At 32.4% G+C, this 19,964-nt stretch overlaps 3 protein-coding genes and 1 long non-coding RNA gene across 4 annotated transcripts; 1 reads left to right on the top strand and 3 right to left on the bottom strand.

Annotated features, from left to right (window-relative positions):
• Positions 1-716: 716 nt before the first annotated feature.
• LOC108861420 (UDP-glycosyltransferase 84A2) lies at positions 717-2,459 on the bottom strand. Its single transcript, XM_018635281.2, has one exon. It carries the CDS (start codon positions 2,373-2,375, stop codon positions 882-884), a length of 1,494 nt encoding a protein of 497 aa, XP_018490783.2. The 5' UTR covers positions 2,376-2,459; the 3' UTR covers positions 717-881.
• Positions 2,460-10,461: 8,002 nt separating this feature from the next.
• On the top strand, positions 10,462-11,281 carry LOC108859129 (protein DMP2). Its single transcript, XM_018632984.2, has one exon. The coding sequence runs from the start codon at positions 10,531-10,533 to the stop codon at positions 11,086-11,088; it is 558 nt and encodes a 185-aa protein (XP_018488486.1). The 5' UTR covers positions 10,462-10,530; the 3' UTR covers positions 11,089-11,281.
• A 155-nt stretch (positions 11,282-11,436) lies between these two features.
• Positions 11,437-12,236, bottom strand: LOC130512565 (uncharacterized). Its single transcript, XR_008946115.1, has 3 exons — positions 12,099-12,236; positions 11,888-12,019; positions 11,437-11,756 (listed from the first exon to the last, which is right to left on the bottom strand). It is a non-coding gene; the product is annotated as an uncharacterized LOC130512565 (long non-coding RNA).
• A 3,044-nt stretch (positions 12,237-15,280) lies between these two features.
• On the bottom strand, positions 15,281-16,103 carry LOC108829380 (protein DMP1-like). The gene has a single exon (XM_018603038.2). The coding sequence runs from the start codon at positions 16,082-16,084 to the stop codon at positions 15,464-15,466; it is 621 nt and encodes a 206-aa protein (XP_018458540.2). The 5' UTR covers positions 16,085-16,103; the 3' UTR covers positions 15,281-15,463.
• Positions 16,104-19,964: the final 3,861 nt, after the last annotated feature.

Here is a 19,964-nt window from a genome sequence, read left to right as displayed (position 1 = left end):
ATAAAATAAAAAACATAAATTTTAATCATTTTTAATGTGTGAAAATGTCAAAATAACACTTGTAATGAAATTGAAGAAATAATCAAATTATTCATTTTCATATTAATTAAAACAATTATATAATAAATTTTTCTTTATAAATTATATATTAAAATAGAATTATTCTATGGAGAAATTATGTTTTAAGAAAGCTAACATATACACAATCAGGTAAAGAAAATATATTTTCAACCCCCATGCAGATAGCCAGATACTATCCAACACGTGTCTGTCTGTGTTGTTAATGTCGAAAGATTCGAGACGATGATCCAAGTTTCAAAAAAGAAAAAGATTCGAGACGATGAGGATACATACATAATCCTTGGTTATCTGAGATTCTGATCAGTTTCCAAAGTTGTGAATTGTGGAAGTAATGTAGCCAGTATTAATTCTTTTCACTTTATAGATGTTGTAAATTTTCAAAGTTGTAAGGCAGTCTCTCCAGTCAGACTATTCCTAAACAATTTTGTATATCACCTTACATATGCTCTCTGAAGTTTTGATTTCGCTTACAAAATTGTCTTCTGTCGAGTATAGTGCAGACCGACTATTATTAAGTAATGAACTTCAACTAGTGTTTTTCTTTTAGTGTGCATGGTTGGTATAAGATTACATTACGTCCACATAAATCATATACAAATATATTCCCGAATTTAAAAATATAACAAGCTAGTTAGTCATAAAAACACACGTCGTGATCTAACATTTATTCAAGAAGGATAACTAGTCTCCCCAGACCCATACAAAAAAAAAGGAAAATAAAGAACCGAAGCGGAGCATGCAAACAAACAAACACAATTAAGGATTTGCAGAAAACAAACAACAGATAATCCAAAACACATTTATGACTTTTGCATTAAAAGTTCTTGAACACGTCCGTTTTGATTAAGACTTCCGTTCTGTTTAGCCACAGGTTTCACGCCCAACTTCTCCACAAACTCATCAAGATTCCGATCAGACGAGCCACCCCGAGCCACAGCCGTTTCCGCCTCCTCCTTCCATTTCAAAGCATTCTTCTTCAGCTCTGTCGCTTTCTCTCCTTTAGTAACTTCTCTCAGCCTCTCCGCTACTTCCTCTCTAGGCACCACCCTCTCCTCCGTCTCTCCACGGCTAAGCCTCACTCCCGTCTTCAAGACGTCGATCATGTAAACAGCGTCGGTGACTTGATCTCCCCACTGAGGAAAACAGACCGTTGGGACTCCACTAGACAAAGCCTCCATAGTCGAGTTCCATCCACAATGAGTCACGAAACAAACCACAGAAGGATGAGCCAAGACTTTCTCTTGCGAACACCACTCAACGACTTTACCTTTCCCTTTGAGTTCTTCAGGCAGAACATGCCTCTCTCTGTTTATACCTAACTCTTGTTGTCTAATCACCCACAAGAACGAAACGCCAGCGTTTAAAACGCCGAACGCAATCTCGTTGATCTGTTCTTGTTTCACGTAAGCCACGGTGCCGAAAGAGATGTAAACAACGGAGGAAACAGGCTGTGAGTCCAACCACTCCATGCAGTCATCCCTTGTCTCAGACATATCTCCTTTGATGTCATCACAAATTAGCGTTTTCGCCATTTTGTAAAGCGGTCCGAGCGGTCTGACGACGCCAGGGAGAGAGAGGTTTGTCATGTGGTCGATGATATCTTTCTCCAAGGAGTAGAAAGTATCGATGAGAACAGCGAAAGGCTTGTGAAGACGTTTGATCTGATCTATGATCACTTCTCTTAAACCAGAATAAGGTGAAAAAGGATGGACGAAAGATGGGATCTCGTCGTGTTTTAAGAGAGGCATGCATGGGATTCGAACTTCGATCTTGGGATCTGTTTCGGTCGGGAAGTCAACAAGCTTGTGGTGGTAATAATAGTAAGAAGCTAAGCAAGCGCAAGACTGGACCCAGAGAACAGCACAGGGGATTTGAAGATCTTCCGCTACGTCACAGACCCAAGAAACGAAAGGGTTGTTGATGAGACACGTCACGGGCTGTTTCATCACTTCCTTGTAACGTTTTACTAGGTTTTTGATCTCTTGTTGTCCGACAAGCTCGAGTTGTGGTCGGAGGACGGTTAAGTTGGTTCTGCTAGCGTCGTCGTCTTCAGGGAGCCCGTCGTCGAAGAAATCGAACCGGAGATAACCTTTACCTATAGGTTTGAGGGCTCGGTCTTGAATTTTGTTGGCGGTTCGCATCTTTTTGCCCCATGATTCTGTTGTGACAAAAGTGACGAGTAAACCCTTTGAGGCTAAGAGCTTGCCCAGACGAAGAAGTGGGTTAACGTGGCCTTGTCCTGGGAAAGATACAAGCATAACATGAGGAGGTAAAGGGGAAGATGATCGTTCCATCCTTTAGAAAAAATTGGGCTCTCTTTTATGTGCTCTGTTTTTTTTTTCCTTCTCAAGTTTGTGACACAAGAGATATGCTTAAATACAAGACAAAGAAGGTGTATAATTAAGGAGTTCTCAGTTTCCACCGTCGCATCTTTGTCCATACCGTCTTATCCAATTCTATTGAATGCATGAAGCTCTTTAAGGTCACTTGGTTAAGTGGGTGACGTGGATAACTTGACACTCGTTAGTTTCCCGATTATTTACATTTTGAAAACAAAAGAAGATATATACTATATGTTGTTATTAATCAAAGAAGAGACATGTCAGTATAACGTTACCAGTGTATTCCATGTGGTGTTAAGGAATATTCCATAGTTTTTGTTTGTGTGTGTGACCATATATAGGTCGAAACGATTCAACGTTCATCCCACCAATGGTCCACAACATACAAAAAAAAAAGAATAAAACTGGAGTGCCGTGTAATGTCCAGTACAACGTTCGTATTTTAACTTGGCAATATATTTATGTAATGTTGGATGCGGTGCCGTGTGCCTACACTTTGTGGGGCTTGAGGCAATTTCAAAACTGGGGCCTTTATAAAAGATTTAAAAAATTATCTTGTAAAATCTGAATTTTTATAAAGTATATATTCAGCATAATGGAAAATTTTAAAAATTTATTTTATGTATAAAATATGATTTAAATGTGAAGTCAACACAGTTGAGAGAAAAAAACTAAAAGGATTTGATATACAAAAATATTTATTAAGATTCCTTATGTGTATTTATCGTGTGGATCTATGTTAGTTATAAATATAAGTTTTAGATATAAAGTTGCAAAACAATTCAACAATGCTAAAGTGAATTATAATGATAAAATATAAAATCTTATAAAAAGCTAAATAGAAAGAGCCTAACATAATTAAATTATAAGACATAAATTATAATTAAATTTGTAGGAAACTATTTGTCATGAGTAAATTATGACAAATATTTTAAAACTGGTTGCATATAGAAATTGGGGTTCCAAATTTAATGTGTGAAGTGGCGGGTCTGGGGCATTTGCCTTTCTACTAAAGCCATAGGCACGGCTCTGGTTGGATGTAGTGTTTAATTTTAGTCCAAATGACGTGCCTCATGTGTGTAGTCTTGACTCTTGATGGGTTAATTTTCGCTCCATTACATGGATTTAGCTGAATATATAAGAAAAACAAAGCCCAAATAAGAGTTACTTAGCCGAAATATTTGTTTTGTAGTATGGTTTGTGTTATAATAAAACTTTTGTCAGTATATATTACAACTGAGAAGTTAGCCTTGGAAAATAATTTGTTTTTACTGCATAAATTTAAATGGAAGCAAACTTGAAACTCTTATATATACCATAATTATACATGGTTTTGGTTAATGAAACTTTTTACAATATCTACAAAGTTACTTGTTTTTTGGTTACTTAAAGAGATTACTGTCAGATTTGAGAAACAATCGTCAATGATGCATAAAACAAAACAAGCGAACCACCATTCACCAAAACATAGAATCGTGTTCAAATTAAAGTTTAGCGACATCCAATATAATATATACTTTTTAAACCAGAATGCTGAATTGACCCTAGTTGACTAATTAGAGATATTTTTCTGAACAACAATATTATGTTAGTGGACATTATAATCAATTGAGAAAGTAACAAACCAAGTTAAACCGGCGTGGCGAAATTAAACACCTCTACTTTTATATACTTTCTTCTGCTATGTTTGTAGAATCATGGAAATCTCGAAGACTTTATTAGTTTAGTTCCAAGAAATTAAAAAGGTGACGTGTTGTTATACCGTTGGTTAGCTAATAAGTGGCCAAATTTCATTAGACCCAGTTTTGTTCCAGTAGTTCCTAGTGTAGTGCACTACCACCAACCGTAAAGCATTAAAGCTATTAATGAGTTTTGTTTTGCTTCTGGACTGCCTTTTATCATCACATGGATCATGAATGGAGTTTTTTTTTTTTTTTGTAAAAATGGAGTTTTCTTTAACAGGTTGGAATTGTGATATTTTGTATATGTCGTGTTAATTATGGATCCAGATGATAGGAGAATATATAAACATGTGAAAACGGTTGAAACGGAGCAGCAAAGATGTGGTTGAACCAAGTGATCGTAGCTTGGTGGTAAAGGAGGTACAGCTGTACTGTCCGCCACCCGGGTTCGAGCCTTGGCCACAGCAGATTTAACATCCTTTCTGCTGGGGCGCTGGACCTTCTTCGGGGGATAGTTGGAAATGTGGTAGCCCAGATACCAGAGTTATCAAAAAAAAAAAGATGTGGTTGGCTTAGAACAAATCTATTTACGAAATGTAAAGCAAATGAAACAGAAAATAAATTAAGTGGAACAAAAATGTGGTATAGTAATTATCAAATTTAACTATCATTTTAAGCATTTCATACAATTGAAACTGTTTTCTTTTCATTTATAATTAAATTATATTAGTCAAATAAACTTAATCCATTATTTTTCATCGGATATATATCATATATTTGGACAACATTAAAAACATTAGGACTAGAGAAAATACTGAACCAACACAACAAACAAAGCCAGACCTAAGTTATATCGAACCCGAACCAAAACTGGTAGCATATCCGAACATATATAAAATTTGATATATGGAGAACCAAACTTGAACCAAAATATTTCGGATACGTGAATATATCCAAACCAGAATTTGTATACGTAGATATATTAGTTATTATTAAATTTAATTTTGAAAGATATCCAAAATATTTAAAAATATTCAGAATTATCCTAAATACTTTTTCTGTTTTATTTTACTTGTCGTTTAGATTTTTGTATACAGATTAAAGAATATTCAATTTTGTATATTTTCTAAATAAAACATCATCACCTATACTAATCAAATTTCAACCAATAAAAATAGAATAACATATAAATTAATAATTTTTTTCATGCAAATCGTAAAACGACACTTGTTTTGAAACAAAGATTTTACTCCACAATTACAATTAAAACGAAATGGGAGAAGTACTAGAAAATAGTTAAAGATAATATTATAAATACTCAAAACACCATAAATACCTAAAATGCTTATTGATTTTCCATCCAAATAAAAAACTGAACCAAGGTTTTTTAAAATTTTATATATTTAGCATATATTATTTAAATTTACATGTTGTATATTATTTTTCAGTTTTGAAACTTAAAGACTTTTAGGCATATTGGAGTTTCTAAATTTTTTTACATAATTTAAATGGATATTCGAACTCATACAAAACCCGCAAACTGAATTGAAACCAAAATTTATGCAAAATAAGTGTTTAAGTATTTGATCCTGAAAATATGAAACCTGAATATTCCCAAACCGGACGGTTGGCTTACGAACTTATGGATGGAGAGCTTGCTTACAAATTGATTTAACTCATGAAGTGTTCATTTTTCAGAAACCGTTTGTTACTATAACTGAATTGTTCCATTGCAGATAATTTTGTTTATGAAAAACTAAACAAAAATTGATTATGTAGTGGAGTAGAATAAAATATAATTAAAGGTTGTGGAAATAATATATAATCTTTAAATTAGATGTATAATCGATTTATGTATCAAATTTTAATTAAATATATATATATATAAATTCATTTTCATTAGAATTCCAATATCAAGAAACAAAAAATTATAAGAACAACTTTTTAAATAGTTTTAACAACTATTCAAAACTAAAACTCTCAATATTTATCTTAGATCTCTTATGATCTCTTTTTTAAATCATATGAAATACCTCTCTATTAGATCTTATTAGTGAAAGATAATTTACTTAAATATGTGAGATAGAGAAACACAAACCTAATCTAAAATTTTTTTTTTATCTTTTAACATATTAAACATTCATTAATATGTTAATTATCCACATGCAACTATCTAACATTCACCCCCTTAATTCTAACTTGAATTAAGAAGATCAATTTCTTGAATTCCAATTAACCTCCTCATTTGTTTGAACTTAATCATTGCTAATGGTTTGGTAAGGATATCGACCTTCTGCTCAACACCCGGCATATGCTCCACTTCAATTTCTCCATTCTCTACACACTCACGAATGGAATAATACTTCAAGAGTGCATGCTTACTCTTTCCATGGAAACCCATATTCTTCAATAAAACAATGGCTGATTTGTTGTCGATTCTAAGCTTGACCCTCTTGCCTTCTTCACTTAGTATCTCGCTCAACAAATCCTTGATCCATATAGTTTGCTTTGCTGCTTTTGTTACCGCCATGAACTCTGCTTCTCATGATGACATTTCGACCGTTCGGCTGCTTCTGTGACGTCCAAGTTATCAATGACTCGACATAATAGAATGCATGTCTTGACGTGGTCCTCTCGTCGTCGACATTAATATTGTGACTACAATCACTATAACCAGCAGCACTTCTTGACCCATCTCTCTTGAAGAACATACCAAAATTTGTTATTCCTTTTACATACCTCAGTATGTGCTCGATGGCTTGTCCATGAGGTCTCTCAGACTGTGCATGTATCTGCTTAGAACACCCACTACGCAATACAAGTCGGCTCTTGTGTGAAGCAGATACCTCAAACATCCTATGATTCTTCTAAAATTCGTAGCATATATTTCTGGTTCATCTTCAGCTTTTGAGATTTTCAAGTTCGACTCCATTGGAACTTGAGTTGCGTTACACGTCTCCATCTTTGTGTCACACAGGATTCCTTGAGCATACTTTTTTTGTTTTATTCTATATGCTCCTTGAATCACTTCGAAGTCAAGGTGATACATTAGCTTTCCTATATCTAACATCTCTAACTTCTTTGACATCTCTTTTTGAATTTCTTAATCACCTTAAGCGAAGTTCATGTCACAAATAGATCATCAACGTAAATGGTTATTATCAAGACGTCTCCTCTTTTAGTCTTGAAGTACACTGATGGTTGCTTCGTGCACTTCTTAAATCTTATCTCAGAACCTGATCGAGTTTAATATTCTAAGCTCTTGGTGCTTGGCGTAACCCATACAGAACTTTGTGTAACACATAAACTCTATCATTTTCTCTTTTCTTTTCAAAACCTTCGGGTTGAGTTACATACACTAATCCTTTAGATCTCCTTTCAATAAAACGGTCTTCACGTCCGGATGATGAATATTCCAACCGTTTGTTGTTGCAAGGGCTATTAAGAGCGTAATAGTTTCGAGACGTGCCACAGATGCAAACACTTTATCGAAATCTATTATCTGTCTTTGTACATAGCCTTTTACCACAAATCTTGCCTTATACTTGTCCATCCGCCTGTTTTTTATCTTGTAGATCCAATTTAACTTTATAGGTTTCACTCAATCCGGTCTATCCACAAGCTCCCACGTCTTGTTTTTTGTGATATATTTCATCTCAGACACCATTGCTTCAAATCCGCACAAAGTAGATTAGACTCCGCTGAGGCAAACTCTCCTCTTCTAACAGTGAGAAATGTTTTAATGGTTTCATTAAACCTTTTGAACTGATCGAATGCCTCCGTCTTTGCATGAAACATGGTTTTAGTCGAGAATGAGTATCTAATTCGCTTTTTTTTCTAGACATGCATCATACACGATTTCTTCGTGTATTAAACTCGGCATTCCTATGAACATCACTTTTCTTCTAGACATGCATCACACACGCTTTCTTCGTGTATTAAGCTCGACATTCTTAATACCATCTCCTTCTTTACCATGTTGTTCATTATTCACTCCATAACTTATGTCCTAGCCGAGCATGCCACCTCCATGTAGCATCTTCATCTCTGACATGTAAGCACTCCGGGTAGCTAATCTCAACCACGGTCTTGTTGAGACGGTTTGGAGATCTTGTAACACGTACTAGCAACCTTCCATACGAATCTGTGAGTGTTAAATAGACATCTTTCATGTTAACCTCACATCCGTTTTCTGTAGCTTGTCCAAGAATCAATATGTTATGCTTCAGGTCGGGTATGTAAATGTCTTTGAGTGCCTTCTTCTCTCCAGTCTTGGACACAAAAGTAACCACACCCTTTCCAACGATATCAACACACGATCCATCACTTAAATTCACCTTCCTTTTGGTATTTAAATTCAAACTCGAAAATAACTTCTTGTTTCCCGTCATGTGATTACTCGCTCCATTATCCAAATACCAAACACTTGCATCGCCTTTGTTGATATCAAGTTTTTCGGAATCACTTTGTCTTCATTCAAGAATACCACTTCGTGTACATAGAGTGCATCGGTCTTTTATGTCTTGTTTAGGTTGGCTTCTTGTTTCTTCACTGAATTTTCGGGACATACAATTGCATAGTGACTCGGCTTATCACATATCCAACATACCAACTTTGAACGATCCTTCTTTGAGTTTTTGTCTTCGGTGTGTGACACATAATTTTGATTGTGTGACCTACCTCGACCTATGTCTCTACTATTACGTTCTCTACCTCTACCACGGAAACTCTCATAGCTCCTATGAAATTGTTGGTCATTATTTGAAAAGATCAGCTTCCCTTGGTCTTCTTTCTGAGTTGCTTTGCCTACATGCTCCTCGTACGCCTTAAGCTTTCAAACTATGTCCTCAAAACCCATAGAGTTGAGATCAAGAATTTGCTCAAGAGATGCTACGATCTGGATGTACTTGTGTCTTGGAAGACCCTTCAAGAACTTCTTTACCATCTTAAATTAAACTATGTTTCTCCCAATGAGGCTTCTTTGCATGATAAGCTCGATATCTTTCCCGTGAAGTCATCGACCATATCAGTATCATCCATATTCAACCTATCGAACTATATCACCAACGTCTAAAGTCTCACCTCCCTTACATGATCATCTCCAAGGTATCATGACTTAATGGCTTTTTAGATATCTTTTAATGCGTTTTGTTCTCCCACCGGGAAAATCAACGTCTCCGGAATGGATTGAAACAAAATAGCAGTCGCTACATCGTTCTTCTTTTGATCATCCGAACCGGATTTGATTTTGTCTCATACTTTACATGAACACGAAGTAACACATTCATCCTCATCGACCAAACTGTGTAGTTTGTCGATAATAACATAGGACATTGGATGGATGCTGATCCAATGTCCTTCGTGCATGGAGCCCTAGTCACGTCCGCAATCTTGCTTGCACGATTTCTTATTAACAAACAACAGAATCTTAGCTTCAACTAAAGCCTAGATTGAGTTTCCAACCTAAGGTTTTGATACCAATTCCAGTCTCTAGAAACAAAGAATTATGAGAATAAATTTTCTTATTAACTTTAGAAACTACTCAAAACTAAATCTCTCAATTATTTGATTAGATCTCTTATAACCTCTCTTTTAAATTTTATGAAACACCTCTTCATTAGATCTATATTTACCGTGAAAAAGACAATTTTCTTAAACATATGAGATATGAAAATACAGACCTTAGAAATTCTTTTTTTTTTGCCTATTCTAGCTTTCATTTTTTTGTGTATTTATCATTTAACATATTAAAAGTTTATTAATATATTAAATTCCCACAAATTTGAGATTATCCAACAAGAATTGGATTTGAGTAACCTAAGATACGATGTAAAATATGGTAATATAAAAAAATAATATTTTTTTTTTTTGTAAACTTATAAAAAAAAAAAAATATGTTGCAAAGAAAACAACAATTTATATATGTTCCGGTCAAACCACACTTTATTGTGTTCGTAATATGTTCCACACACAATTTTTTTTTACAAAAGAAAAAATATATCCCACACACACACAATGGTCAGTACATTTTGGACTACCATATCATTCGACGATCTATTTGATATGTGTGACATATGGAATAGAGCAAGAAAACGACTTCACGTTTTATGCATCCAAATGGGACACTCTAATACAAAAGAGGAATCTGATCCTCAAAGCCACGTTTTCTAGTACAACCCGAAAATACTAATAATGGCAACAAAAGCAAACCCCAAAAGCAAAAAATTAATCATAAATCTAAACCTCCTCCGAACTTTTTGAAAGAGTATAAGCAACACCAAACCCTTTTTTACGTAGAAGCAATCTATATCTATCTCCACATCTATATATAAACACTAGAGCAAACGATACTTTCATCAAATAATATTCAAGAATAACCAACAACCTGAAACCTAATCTACCTGCAGAACTAGAAGAATATCAAAATGTCGACAACCTTCAAAGCCATAAGAGACCGGACATACTCAGGTGTAGGTGACCTCATCAGACTCCTCCCGACAGGAACCGTCTTCTTGTTCCAGTTCTTAAACCCTGTCTTAACGAACAATGGACATTGCCTCCTAATCAACAAATACTTAACTGGAGCTCTTATCGTTATATGCGCCTTCTCTTGCTGCTTCACTTGCTTCACCGATAGCTACCGAACAAGCGACGGTTACGTTCACTATGGAGTCGCTACTGTGAAGGGTCTCTGGCCAGATTCTTCTTCAAAGGATCTGTCTTCGTATCGGCTTAGAGTTGGAGATTTCGTCCACGCTTTCTTCACTCTTATCGTTTTCAGCGTTATTTCTTTGTTGGATGCTAATACTGTTAACTGTTTTTATCCTGGCTTCGGTTCCACTGGGAAGATTTTCCTAATGGTTTTGCCTCCGGTGATCGGAGTTATCTCCAGCGTTGTCTTCACGGTGTTCCCTAGTAGACGTCACGGAATTGGGAATCCGTCCGAGAACAATGACGACAATGCTTCTGAGATGGAGAAATGATATATATGAGTTTCACTATATATATGTTCATAATTTAATGAAATGGAATTTACGCGTGAAATGTTAAAAGGTTGTGTAAGAGCATCATTATCAGTTGTCCTTAGTTTTGTGTCCTTAGGTTATTTAATTAATTTTTTGTGTTAAGAAACAAAGTTAAGGACAAAACTCCAAAGAGTTGATTATTGGTAGGACTTTTAATTGTCTCTTAGTAAATTAAATTGCACAAACTTGTATGACAAGTAAAGAGACTCTAAGATAAATCAGATGTTTTTGTCAACAGACCCTAATATATATGAAGAATTATGAATGCAGTGATAGCTACCAAGAAATTATAGAAAGAAAGCTACATGTACTGAGAAATGTGAAATGTGAAATGTGGTTTCTGTTCTGATCATAGATGATGAATACAGGAAAGTGAAGCAGAAGCAAAGTAGTACACTTCAAGACTAAGCAACGAACCAAAAGACTAACCCAAGTGCGAGTACACCAGACCATTGAAGAAGAAAACTAAGAAGAGCCGAGACGAGGATTGCAGAAGAGTTACACCAATCCCATTTGAAAAGCAAAACACCATGTGGGTCAAGCCAAGGCATGAGAGCCAATAAGAAGAAGACAGTGAACAGCGTCGTCTTCCAACAGCGATCTTAGCCATCTGGTAGAAACCAACACTGGATAAAAACAAAAGCTTTCTAGTGTGAAATAAGAAGAGAAGAAAAAAAAACAGAGTACATTCTCTTAACATCCATCAAAAGATCAATTCTTGAGCTATGGGTATTGATGCAAGTCTTGAGCAATGAACCTGTTGTGTTTGAGGCTGGTATTGGCGAGACCAGAAGCAAAGGCCATGACAGCTTGATAATGATGCTCTAAGAGAGATTGATAATGATGCTCTAAGAGAGATTGGGAAATTGAATCCAACTCTTCCCATCACCTGCAAAAAAAACAAAAGTTTTAATAACAGAGAGATACAGAAGAATATAAGATTAGAAAGAAGAGTGTGCTTTAATTACAAGTTTATTGGCGAGGATGATGCCAACAGCTCCTTCTGATGTTTTAAGCTCGTTGTATAAAGAGCTTCTGAGTTCTTCCAAAGCTCGTCCTACCAAGAAAAAAAAAATAGATCAAAAAGCCAATTCATTTTCTTCATAAGCAATTCATCAAACAGGTGATAAACATTAAATTCTCAGATTACAAACAAACCCTAAACGATCGTTTGATGAACAATGTGTATCTATTTATTTTAATGTTTACGATCCCTAAACAAACCCTAAACGATCGTTTGACGGCCGTATTGTAATGTTTACTAATTTTAAATTTCTTGTGATTTGATCTTCATGTTTGATGAGAAATCAATGTGTATCTATTTATTTTTTCTTTGTAAATGATTTTTTTCAAATGTTTGTTGATAAATAAAAGTAATTACATATCCATTTACAATTTAAGCAAAAAAATAATAATTACATATTTACGCTTTTAATTCTTTTAGTCTATCAATGAACCAGCATGGTAGCATCACCCAAATCAACAGATGCTTCGGAAAAGACATACACAAATCTTCTGCGTATCCTTTTATTTTGTAAAGTACTCGCTCCATATCTATATTACTATAAGTGGTGTTTAAGGATTTCAATTTTGTTTCAAAACAAATGATGTTCTCATAGTTCTAAATAAAATTTAATGTCGTTTGGAATTTGTGACAAATTACAAAATACTGTTTTTTTATTGGTTGAATTAATTTTATTTAATATTATTTTATGTAATCAAGATAAATTATTTAAAATTTTGTGTTTTTTTAATATTTGTGCAAAAACTTTAAACACCTTTTAAAATGATATAAAGAGAGTATATAGCTAGGAAAAAAGCATCAATGACAAGAAAATTTCGGAGCCGTCGCAAGATCAAACTCGCCTAAGCAGCTATCGATAAGCTGGTCTAGAATCGGATTGACTACCTCCGAGGCACTGGGAATGGTCAGTTTGATCATATCTCAAGGCTTTGGTTTGCCAACCGGTGAGAGCAGTCTTAGAGTAAAATCATTTTAGGAATACAACGGTGCATTATTTGTAAAAAGGTTTTTTTTTTATCTGAATGAATTTAATATTTATTAAAAAAGTGTATAAGAAAAATAGTGCTTACGATAAGGAGTCTGTTATAACATTTTGATTTCCTCTAAATAATATTCTATCTTATATAAAGTCTGGTCCGTTGATGCTTCATCCAAAAGGAGAGACATGTTCTACTGCCTCCGTTGGTCTATAGCTTAAACTAGATTTTAATCCGTGCAACCGGACGAATATTGTTTTTAATATATATTTTAGATCATTAGTGTTATATATTTTTTATTTTAATCATAGGTTTAAATATTAATATAACTATTTGAAATATAATAATTTATAGTTTACGTGTTGTAAATAATCAACTGTTTAAAACCATCACATGTTTTTTTCTTCTTCTTATTATATATTTATCTTATTGTATTTGCATTTAGTTATTAGATAAATTAATAATATGTACATGAAAAATATTTTGTATTTAATTTATATTAAATTTTTATCCGTCTTTTAAAACTGGATTTAATTTTAGTAATATTTTTGCATTTATTCATTTTACATCATATATTATTGTATATACAAAAATAAAAGATATGTAAATTTTTATATATGTATTGTAGTCTTTCGTCATATTATATTTTTAACATAACTATTTAGATGTATGAAATTTTTTTTATAATCTATCAATTTAATATAATTTTATAATATGTTTCAATATAATAAATTTTATTTTAATATGATTATTTATGATTATAAAATAGATAAAACTATGATATAATTTTTATATTAAATTTTATAAATAATAACGGTTTATTAATGCATAATAATATTTCACTTTTGGTTACGAAATTAGTGAAAATATTCACATAAATGTTTAAAATTAATATATTGTTAAAATATTTAGATCAACATAATAATTTTCTTTTAATATGATTGATCATAATTATATAATTGATAAAATAGGATAGAATATTTATTTTAATTTTATAAAATATAACTAAATATATTAGTGTATATTATATTTCAAACCTAATCAAAAAATTAGTGAAAATGTGTACATATAATTTTTGAAAATTAAGATCTTGTTAAATAATTTTAAAAATATTTTCGAAATTTTTAATATATATAAATATATTTATTTATAATTAAATGAAAAGATATCAAAATAGTTTAAAGATTATTTACAAAATCTCTAAAATATTGGGAAGTTGGTGGTTTTAATTAATTAAGGTTTTTAATGTTAGCTTGAAATAAAATATATAGTTGAATAAATAATACACATATTATGGTTTTCTAAAAAATAGTCCAAACTAAAAATTCACACATCAAATAAATTATGACTTCTGTTTTAATATATAAGATGATGATGCGCGCCTGTTAAAAAATATTCGACTCATTAATCACTTAGGTTTTAGGGTTTTTTTAAGCTAAAACTTAAAAGGACTATAAATTTCTACCTGGGCTTTTAAATAATGTAAATCAAATCCATATTTATTTTGGTCATGGGACATCAGCTATGTGTACTGTACTCTCTTCTCCACTCAACCGCATGGGCTTTTCATTTTACAGTTAACCTTACAACACTATGCGTTCGGCGCTCGGGTGTTAAGGTTTAGATCAAGTTTTCAGGTTTTTTGGTTCAAGCCATTTGAATTAAAATACCCTTTTCCGTTGAGAAATATTATCACTTCAAATTTTAACCTGTTGTCTTTATTGCCAAAGCCCAAAGATAGTTTCGTTCTTACATTGATTAGAATACTCTATACCAAATCATGATAATACTAATAACAATATCCTGATCCCTTCATCTGATGTAGATTCTGACATCTCCTGAGTCGCCTTACAAATTTGTTCCTGAGTCTTATTCAGTTCTTTCTTCCAAGGGTACTTCTGATCACTATATAGTCAAAATCGATTTGGTTATATAAACAAAGATCGATCTCGTGGAAGCTTTTTTTTTTTTTGTTTTAAAGATCTCGTGGTAGCTTCAAACATTCCCTTAAGAAAGCAAAGCAAAATATCTTCCGGATAAAAAAACTAATATGATGTCGGAAGAAGATACATGAAATTAGAAACTATTATATCTTCACACAGTTTGGCTAATGCCCTTATATAGATAGACACACAAGCTCTTGTTTGTAATGGTAACGTCGTTTTATTCTGAAATACTATATGATTCCATACAATATACATTTATGGTCACAACTTACGAAAGAACTAAATAAATTTTAAGCATTTAAAAAAATTAAGCATACAATCGTTTTCTTTTATATTCTACAATGAATATTGAACAAGACCACAAACAACAAAAGTAACTATACGTTTCATGCATAGCCAGAATCCTTCTTGGTCTCCTCCTCCTCCTCCTCCTCCTCACCACTTGGAGCATACCCGAGTCCATTCCGTTTGCTAGGAAAAATAGCGAAGATACCTGCCGAGACAACGCCCACAGCCACAGGCAAAACCATGACCAAAGTCTTTTGAGTTTCTCTAAACCGCGGATAAAAGCAGCTTGCGGTATTAGCGTCAAGCAACACAAGCGTTCCAAACACAGCCACAACGAAACCCGCGTGAACGAAATCAGCAATCCTAAGCTTGTACTTAGACAGATCCACGGATCCTGGATCAGCGTAAGTCCAAAGACCCTTTCTGGTGACTATACCATACTTTCTTGACCCATCCGTGCCTTTGAAACTATCGGTGAAGCATGAGAAAACGCATGAGAAGCTGCAAAGAGCGACGAGAATGCTTGACATGACCTTGTTAGATGTGGAGCATTCACCGTCGTTTGTGAGGACCGGGTTGAGTAAGAGGTAAATGAAGAGTGTTCCTGTTGGGAGAAGCTTTATGAGACTCTCGAGGCCTGTGAGAGATTTGTTTGCCATTGATTCTGATGAAGCTGGAGAGTTTTCTTTGGGTATCAGCAAGGAAGAAGCTTCGGACATAAGCTCGAACTTAGAGTTGGATGTATGAATGTTTAAGTATGTTCTTAGTTGGTTTAATGCATATTTATAGAAGAACTAGATCATCTAGATGGTTACTCATTGATGATCCGGTCCGAGATGTTGGCTTTAGCACCGTAGAAAAAACTCGTAACGAACTTGACCAAGTCAATTATTACACGTTTATAAGTCCAAATGAAAACGAAATATAATGCTGAAATAGTTTGATTATTATTTCCTCAATAAGAAAAGTAGAGACAAAAGTATTTAAGTTCTGACCTCAAAAAAAGGAAAACAAAATTCTGAGGTATTGAAGGTCGTTTGGTATTTAATGAAACTTGACTGAACCTAAATAGAACTTTCTTGGGTACGAAAAGTTTGTAAGACTCGGGTTATAAGTTTATAACTTGAAATCGACTTGACAAAATGATGGCATGGGCAGAGGTGTGCCGTCCCGTATATTTTGGTGGCCTAAAGCATTTCAAAAATATGTAACCTATACAAAACAAATTTTAATTTTAAAATAAGGTTAGAAAATACTAATATATATATATATATATATATATATATATATATATATATATATATATATATATATATATAAACAGACCTTATAGTTTTTCTTAGAAAAATTTCATGCACAATTTTCCATAAATTGTATTTATCAACCATATCTTGAATACATATTATTAATATTTATTTAGTTATTCTATGATTGACTGAATTATAAATAAATTTTATTACTTACGAATTTTGAAAAAAAAAAATTGTAGAGACAACAAAAATTAGGATTTTCACTCCATAATAATATCAAAATATGAGAAATGCAAAACTTGCTAAAATCAAAATCCAATCATTGTGAAGAAAACGTAGATGCAAAGCTCTGAATTAATTCTGTGAGATTTCAAGACAATCATGTATCTATGAAAAGGGTCGATACTTTGTAAATAGTGAGAAAGTTCTAGTTTGACAAAATGGCATTTTTGTAGTTTATAAAAAACATATATGAATAACATAAAGAATTGATATTAATCTAAAGAATAAAAAGCTTCTAAACAAAAACCCGAGTTATGGCCTAAATATTATTGTCAGAAAATATGACCTAAAGCCAATGCTTTACTTGCCTTACATAAGGAACGGGTCTGTGAGGTAGCTTTGTAAGGGGAGTTCACTTGACCCCTATGGATTTTTGTTAAAAACAAATCTAAACTATTAAGGCTGAAGTACACTTAACTATGTCCCCTTAAAGTTGCTCAAATATTACAAAGGACTGCCACTGCATTTAAAACAAATAATTAATCTAAATTACTATTATTATCTAACCGGATTTGGCCAGATTTGGCTGGATGATTTACTTACCAAACTTTTTTTTTTTCTGACATCACTTACCAAAAACTTAAAATGTACGTTTAATATCCTGTGCATTTAATATCCTGTGCATTGTAATTTTATATCTTATATATTATACACATGACATTAAAAAACACCTGTCAAATGTTAGTGAGTCACCGCATTTGTATTTTTAATTTTAATAATAGCATTTACATTACAGAATAATTTATATATACAATGTAATACTTGCACAAATAGATTAACATTTGGGTTGATATATAGATTCAAAATTGTCATCAATAACGATCCACTTAATCATTTATAAAACACAGTAATTACCAATGGTTTAGAAATTTATAATGATTTTATAAATTAAAAACAATCAATAACCATTATTAAAAAATGTTTTCAATATATATAAGAAAAATACAATAAAAAGATTAATTTCATATACTAACTTAAATTATAGTTTTTATATTTGACATTAAACTTGAAGAATATAATATATATGATTATTTATAAGATGATACATATAAAATACTATTAATTATATAATTATTTATATGATGGACCAATACAATTAATTATATGATGACATATATAGGATACATAATAGTGACTAGGGCTGGACGTTCAGGTATCCATTCCGTTCGTTTCGAATCTGTATGAGTTTCGGATTTCCGGGGTCAAAGATTTCAACCCCGTTCATATATTTCTAAATTTCAGTTCGAATTATCACTAGGAATGGGCGTTCAGATATCCATTCGGGTTCGTTTCAGATCTGTTTCGGTTTTGGATTTCTGGGATCAAAAATTTCAGTCCCATTCATATATTTTTAAATTTCAGTTTGAATTACATTCGGATCTTTGCAGATTCAGTTCGGGTTCAGATAACCCATTTAAATTATTTTTTAAAATTCACTATATATTTTGAATTTCTTAAAATCTATAAATAAAATAATATATTGTATATAAATTTGAATAATATATGTCAGAATATCTAAACTTAACATATAAATTGATTTAGTTTAAATTTTGGATCAAAAATCAAAAATAATTTTAAATATTTTCGTTGTTTTGAGTGTACTTCCACTATATTAGATATTTATATTTGACTATTTTTATATATTTTCAAGTATTTAAACCAACCTAAAAGTATCATATATATTCTGGATATTTTTTATATACATTAAAACTAAAAATAATTAATATATATAAGTATATAAATCTTTTTCGGATACAGAACAAATATCCAAGATACTTTGGTTCGAATTGGTTATGGTTTCGGTTGTCTAAATATTAAAATTTTGATAGTTTAGATATTTAATCAATTTTGGTTAGGGTTTGGTATTACTTTTTTGGATCGTGATCGGTTCGATTCTTCAGATTTGAATTTTTTATCCAGCTTTGATATTGACATGAAAAATAAATAGCAATATATTTCTGAAATATACACCCGCACGGGTGTGCGGGTCAAAATCTAGTTTACTTGTATTTTGGAAAGCAAATCTAATAAAATATTGTAAAATTAGTAGACCTTCATGATATTTTTCTCAGACATGAATTGATCCCATGGTGTTTTTTTTTTGTCTTTTAAGTCTATTAACGGTTTTTATTTTGGTCAAAGTCCATTATCTAAATAAACATATGATGATTATTTTTATCTTAATTGTTTCATGTTTATTTTTACAACTGTTCTTCTAATAAAGAATAGAAAATAATCAGTTCCGTTTACATATATTTATGTAGAAATGAATAAATATAATTTCATAATTTAATATCAAAATAAATTATCCCTTATATGTTAAAAAGAAACATTTGTAACGAATGTGTTCACCCACTAACTGACACGTGACAGCTTCAAAATAATTTAAAATTTAAAATGCTAATGTGATAGTCTCACAATTATTTAAAATTTATTGTATCAATACACTAATTTTTAATTTTATCGTAGACAATTTAATGTGTTTACACAATAATTTTTCTAACCTGAGGAATTTAAGGCAATATAACGTTACATTTGCAACGGATTGTTCTCAATTGGTGAAGATGGTTTCGGAACCAAAAGAATGGCCGGCGTTTGCAAGTTACTTAGAAGACATCAAGAGTCTGAAGAGAAGTTTCAACAGCTCAGAGATTATTCATATACCACGGACGCAGAACAACATGGCGGATAGCTTAGCACGCAGTGTGAGGCAACAGACGTCGTTCACTGTCCATATGGATACAGAACACCCAGTTTGGTTTACAGCGTCCACATGAGTTGTAAAATGGTTGACAAAAAAAAAAAAATTTCTAACCAGCTCATTTTGAGTTTTCTCATTTTTAACTTTTGCACTAGTGAATTTAAGTTCTCTCCATGCAACTACTGAATAATATTATTGTTGAAAGAAAAAGTTTACAAATCATTAAGATTCACATCAACTAAAACGATGGAATGAGAACGTTTTTAGAAATTAAAAATTTCATATCTTGCCAAACTTGGTCACGGTTAAGGTTCATGTACACAAAACAACAAATAATTATGATTAGTTATGAATTAAGAAAACCAA

This window comes from Raphanus sativus, chromosome 5 (genome assembly GCF_000801105.2).
Source record: "Raphanus sativus cultivar WK10039 chromosome 5, ASM80110v3, whole genome shotgun sequence".
NCBI lineage: Eukaryota > Viridiplantae > Streptophyta > Magnoliopsida > Brassicales > Brassicaceae > Raphanus > Raphanus sativus.
This window is presented reverse-complemented; position numbering and strand designations above follow the sequence as displayed.

Coding starts and splice junctions, on each gene's coding strand:
- LOC108861420 (XM_018635281.2), bottom strand. CDS start 2,375: ATGGAACGATCATCTTCCCCTTTACCTCCTCATGTTATGCTTGTATCT.
- LOC108829380 (XM_018603038.2), bottom strand. CDS start 16,084: ATGTCCGAAGCTTCTTCCTTGCTGATACCCAAAGAAAACTCTCCAGCT.
- LOC108859129 (XM_018632984.2), top strand. CDS start 10,531: ATGTCGACAACCTTCAAAGCCATAAGAGACCGGACATACTCAGGTGTA.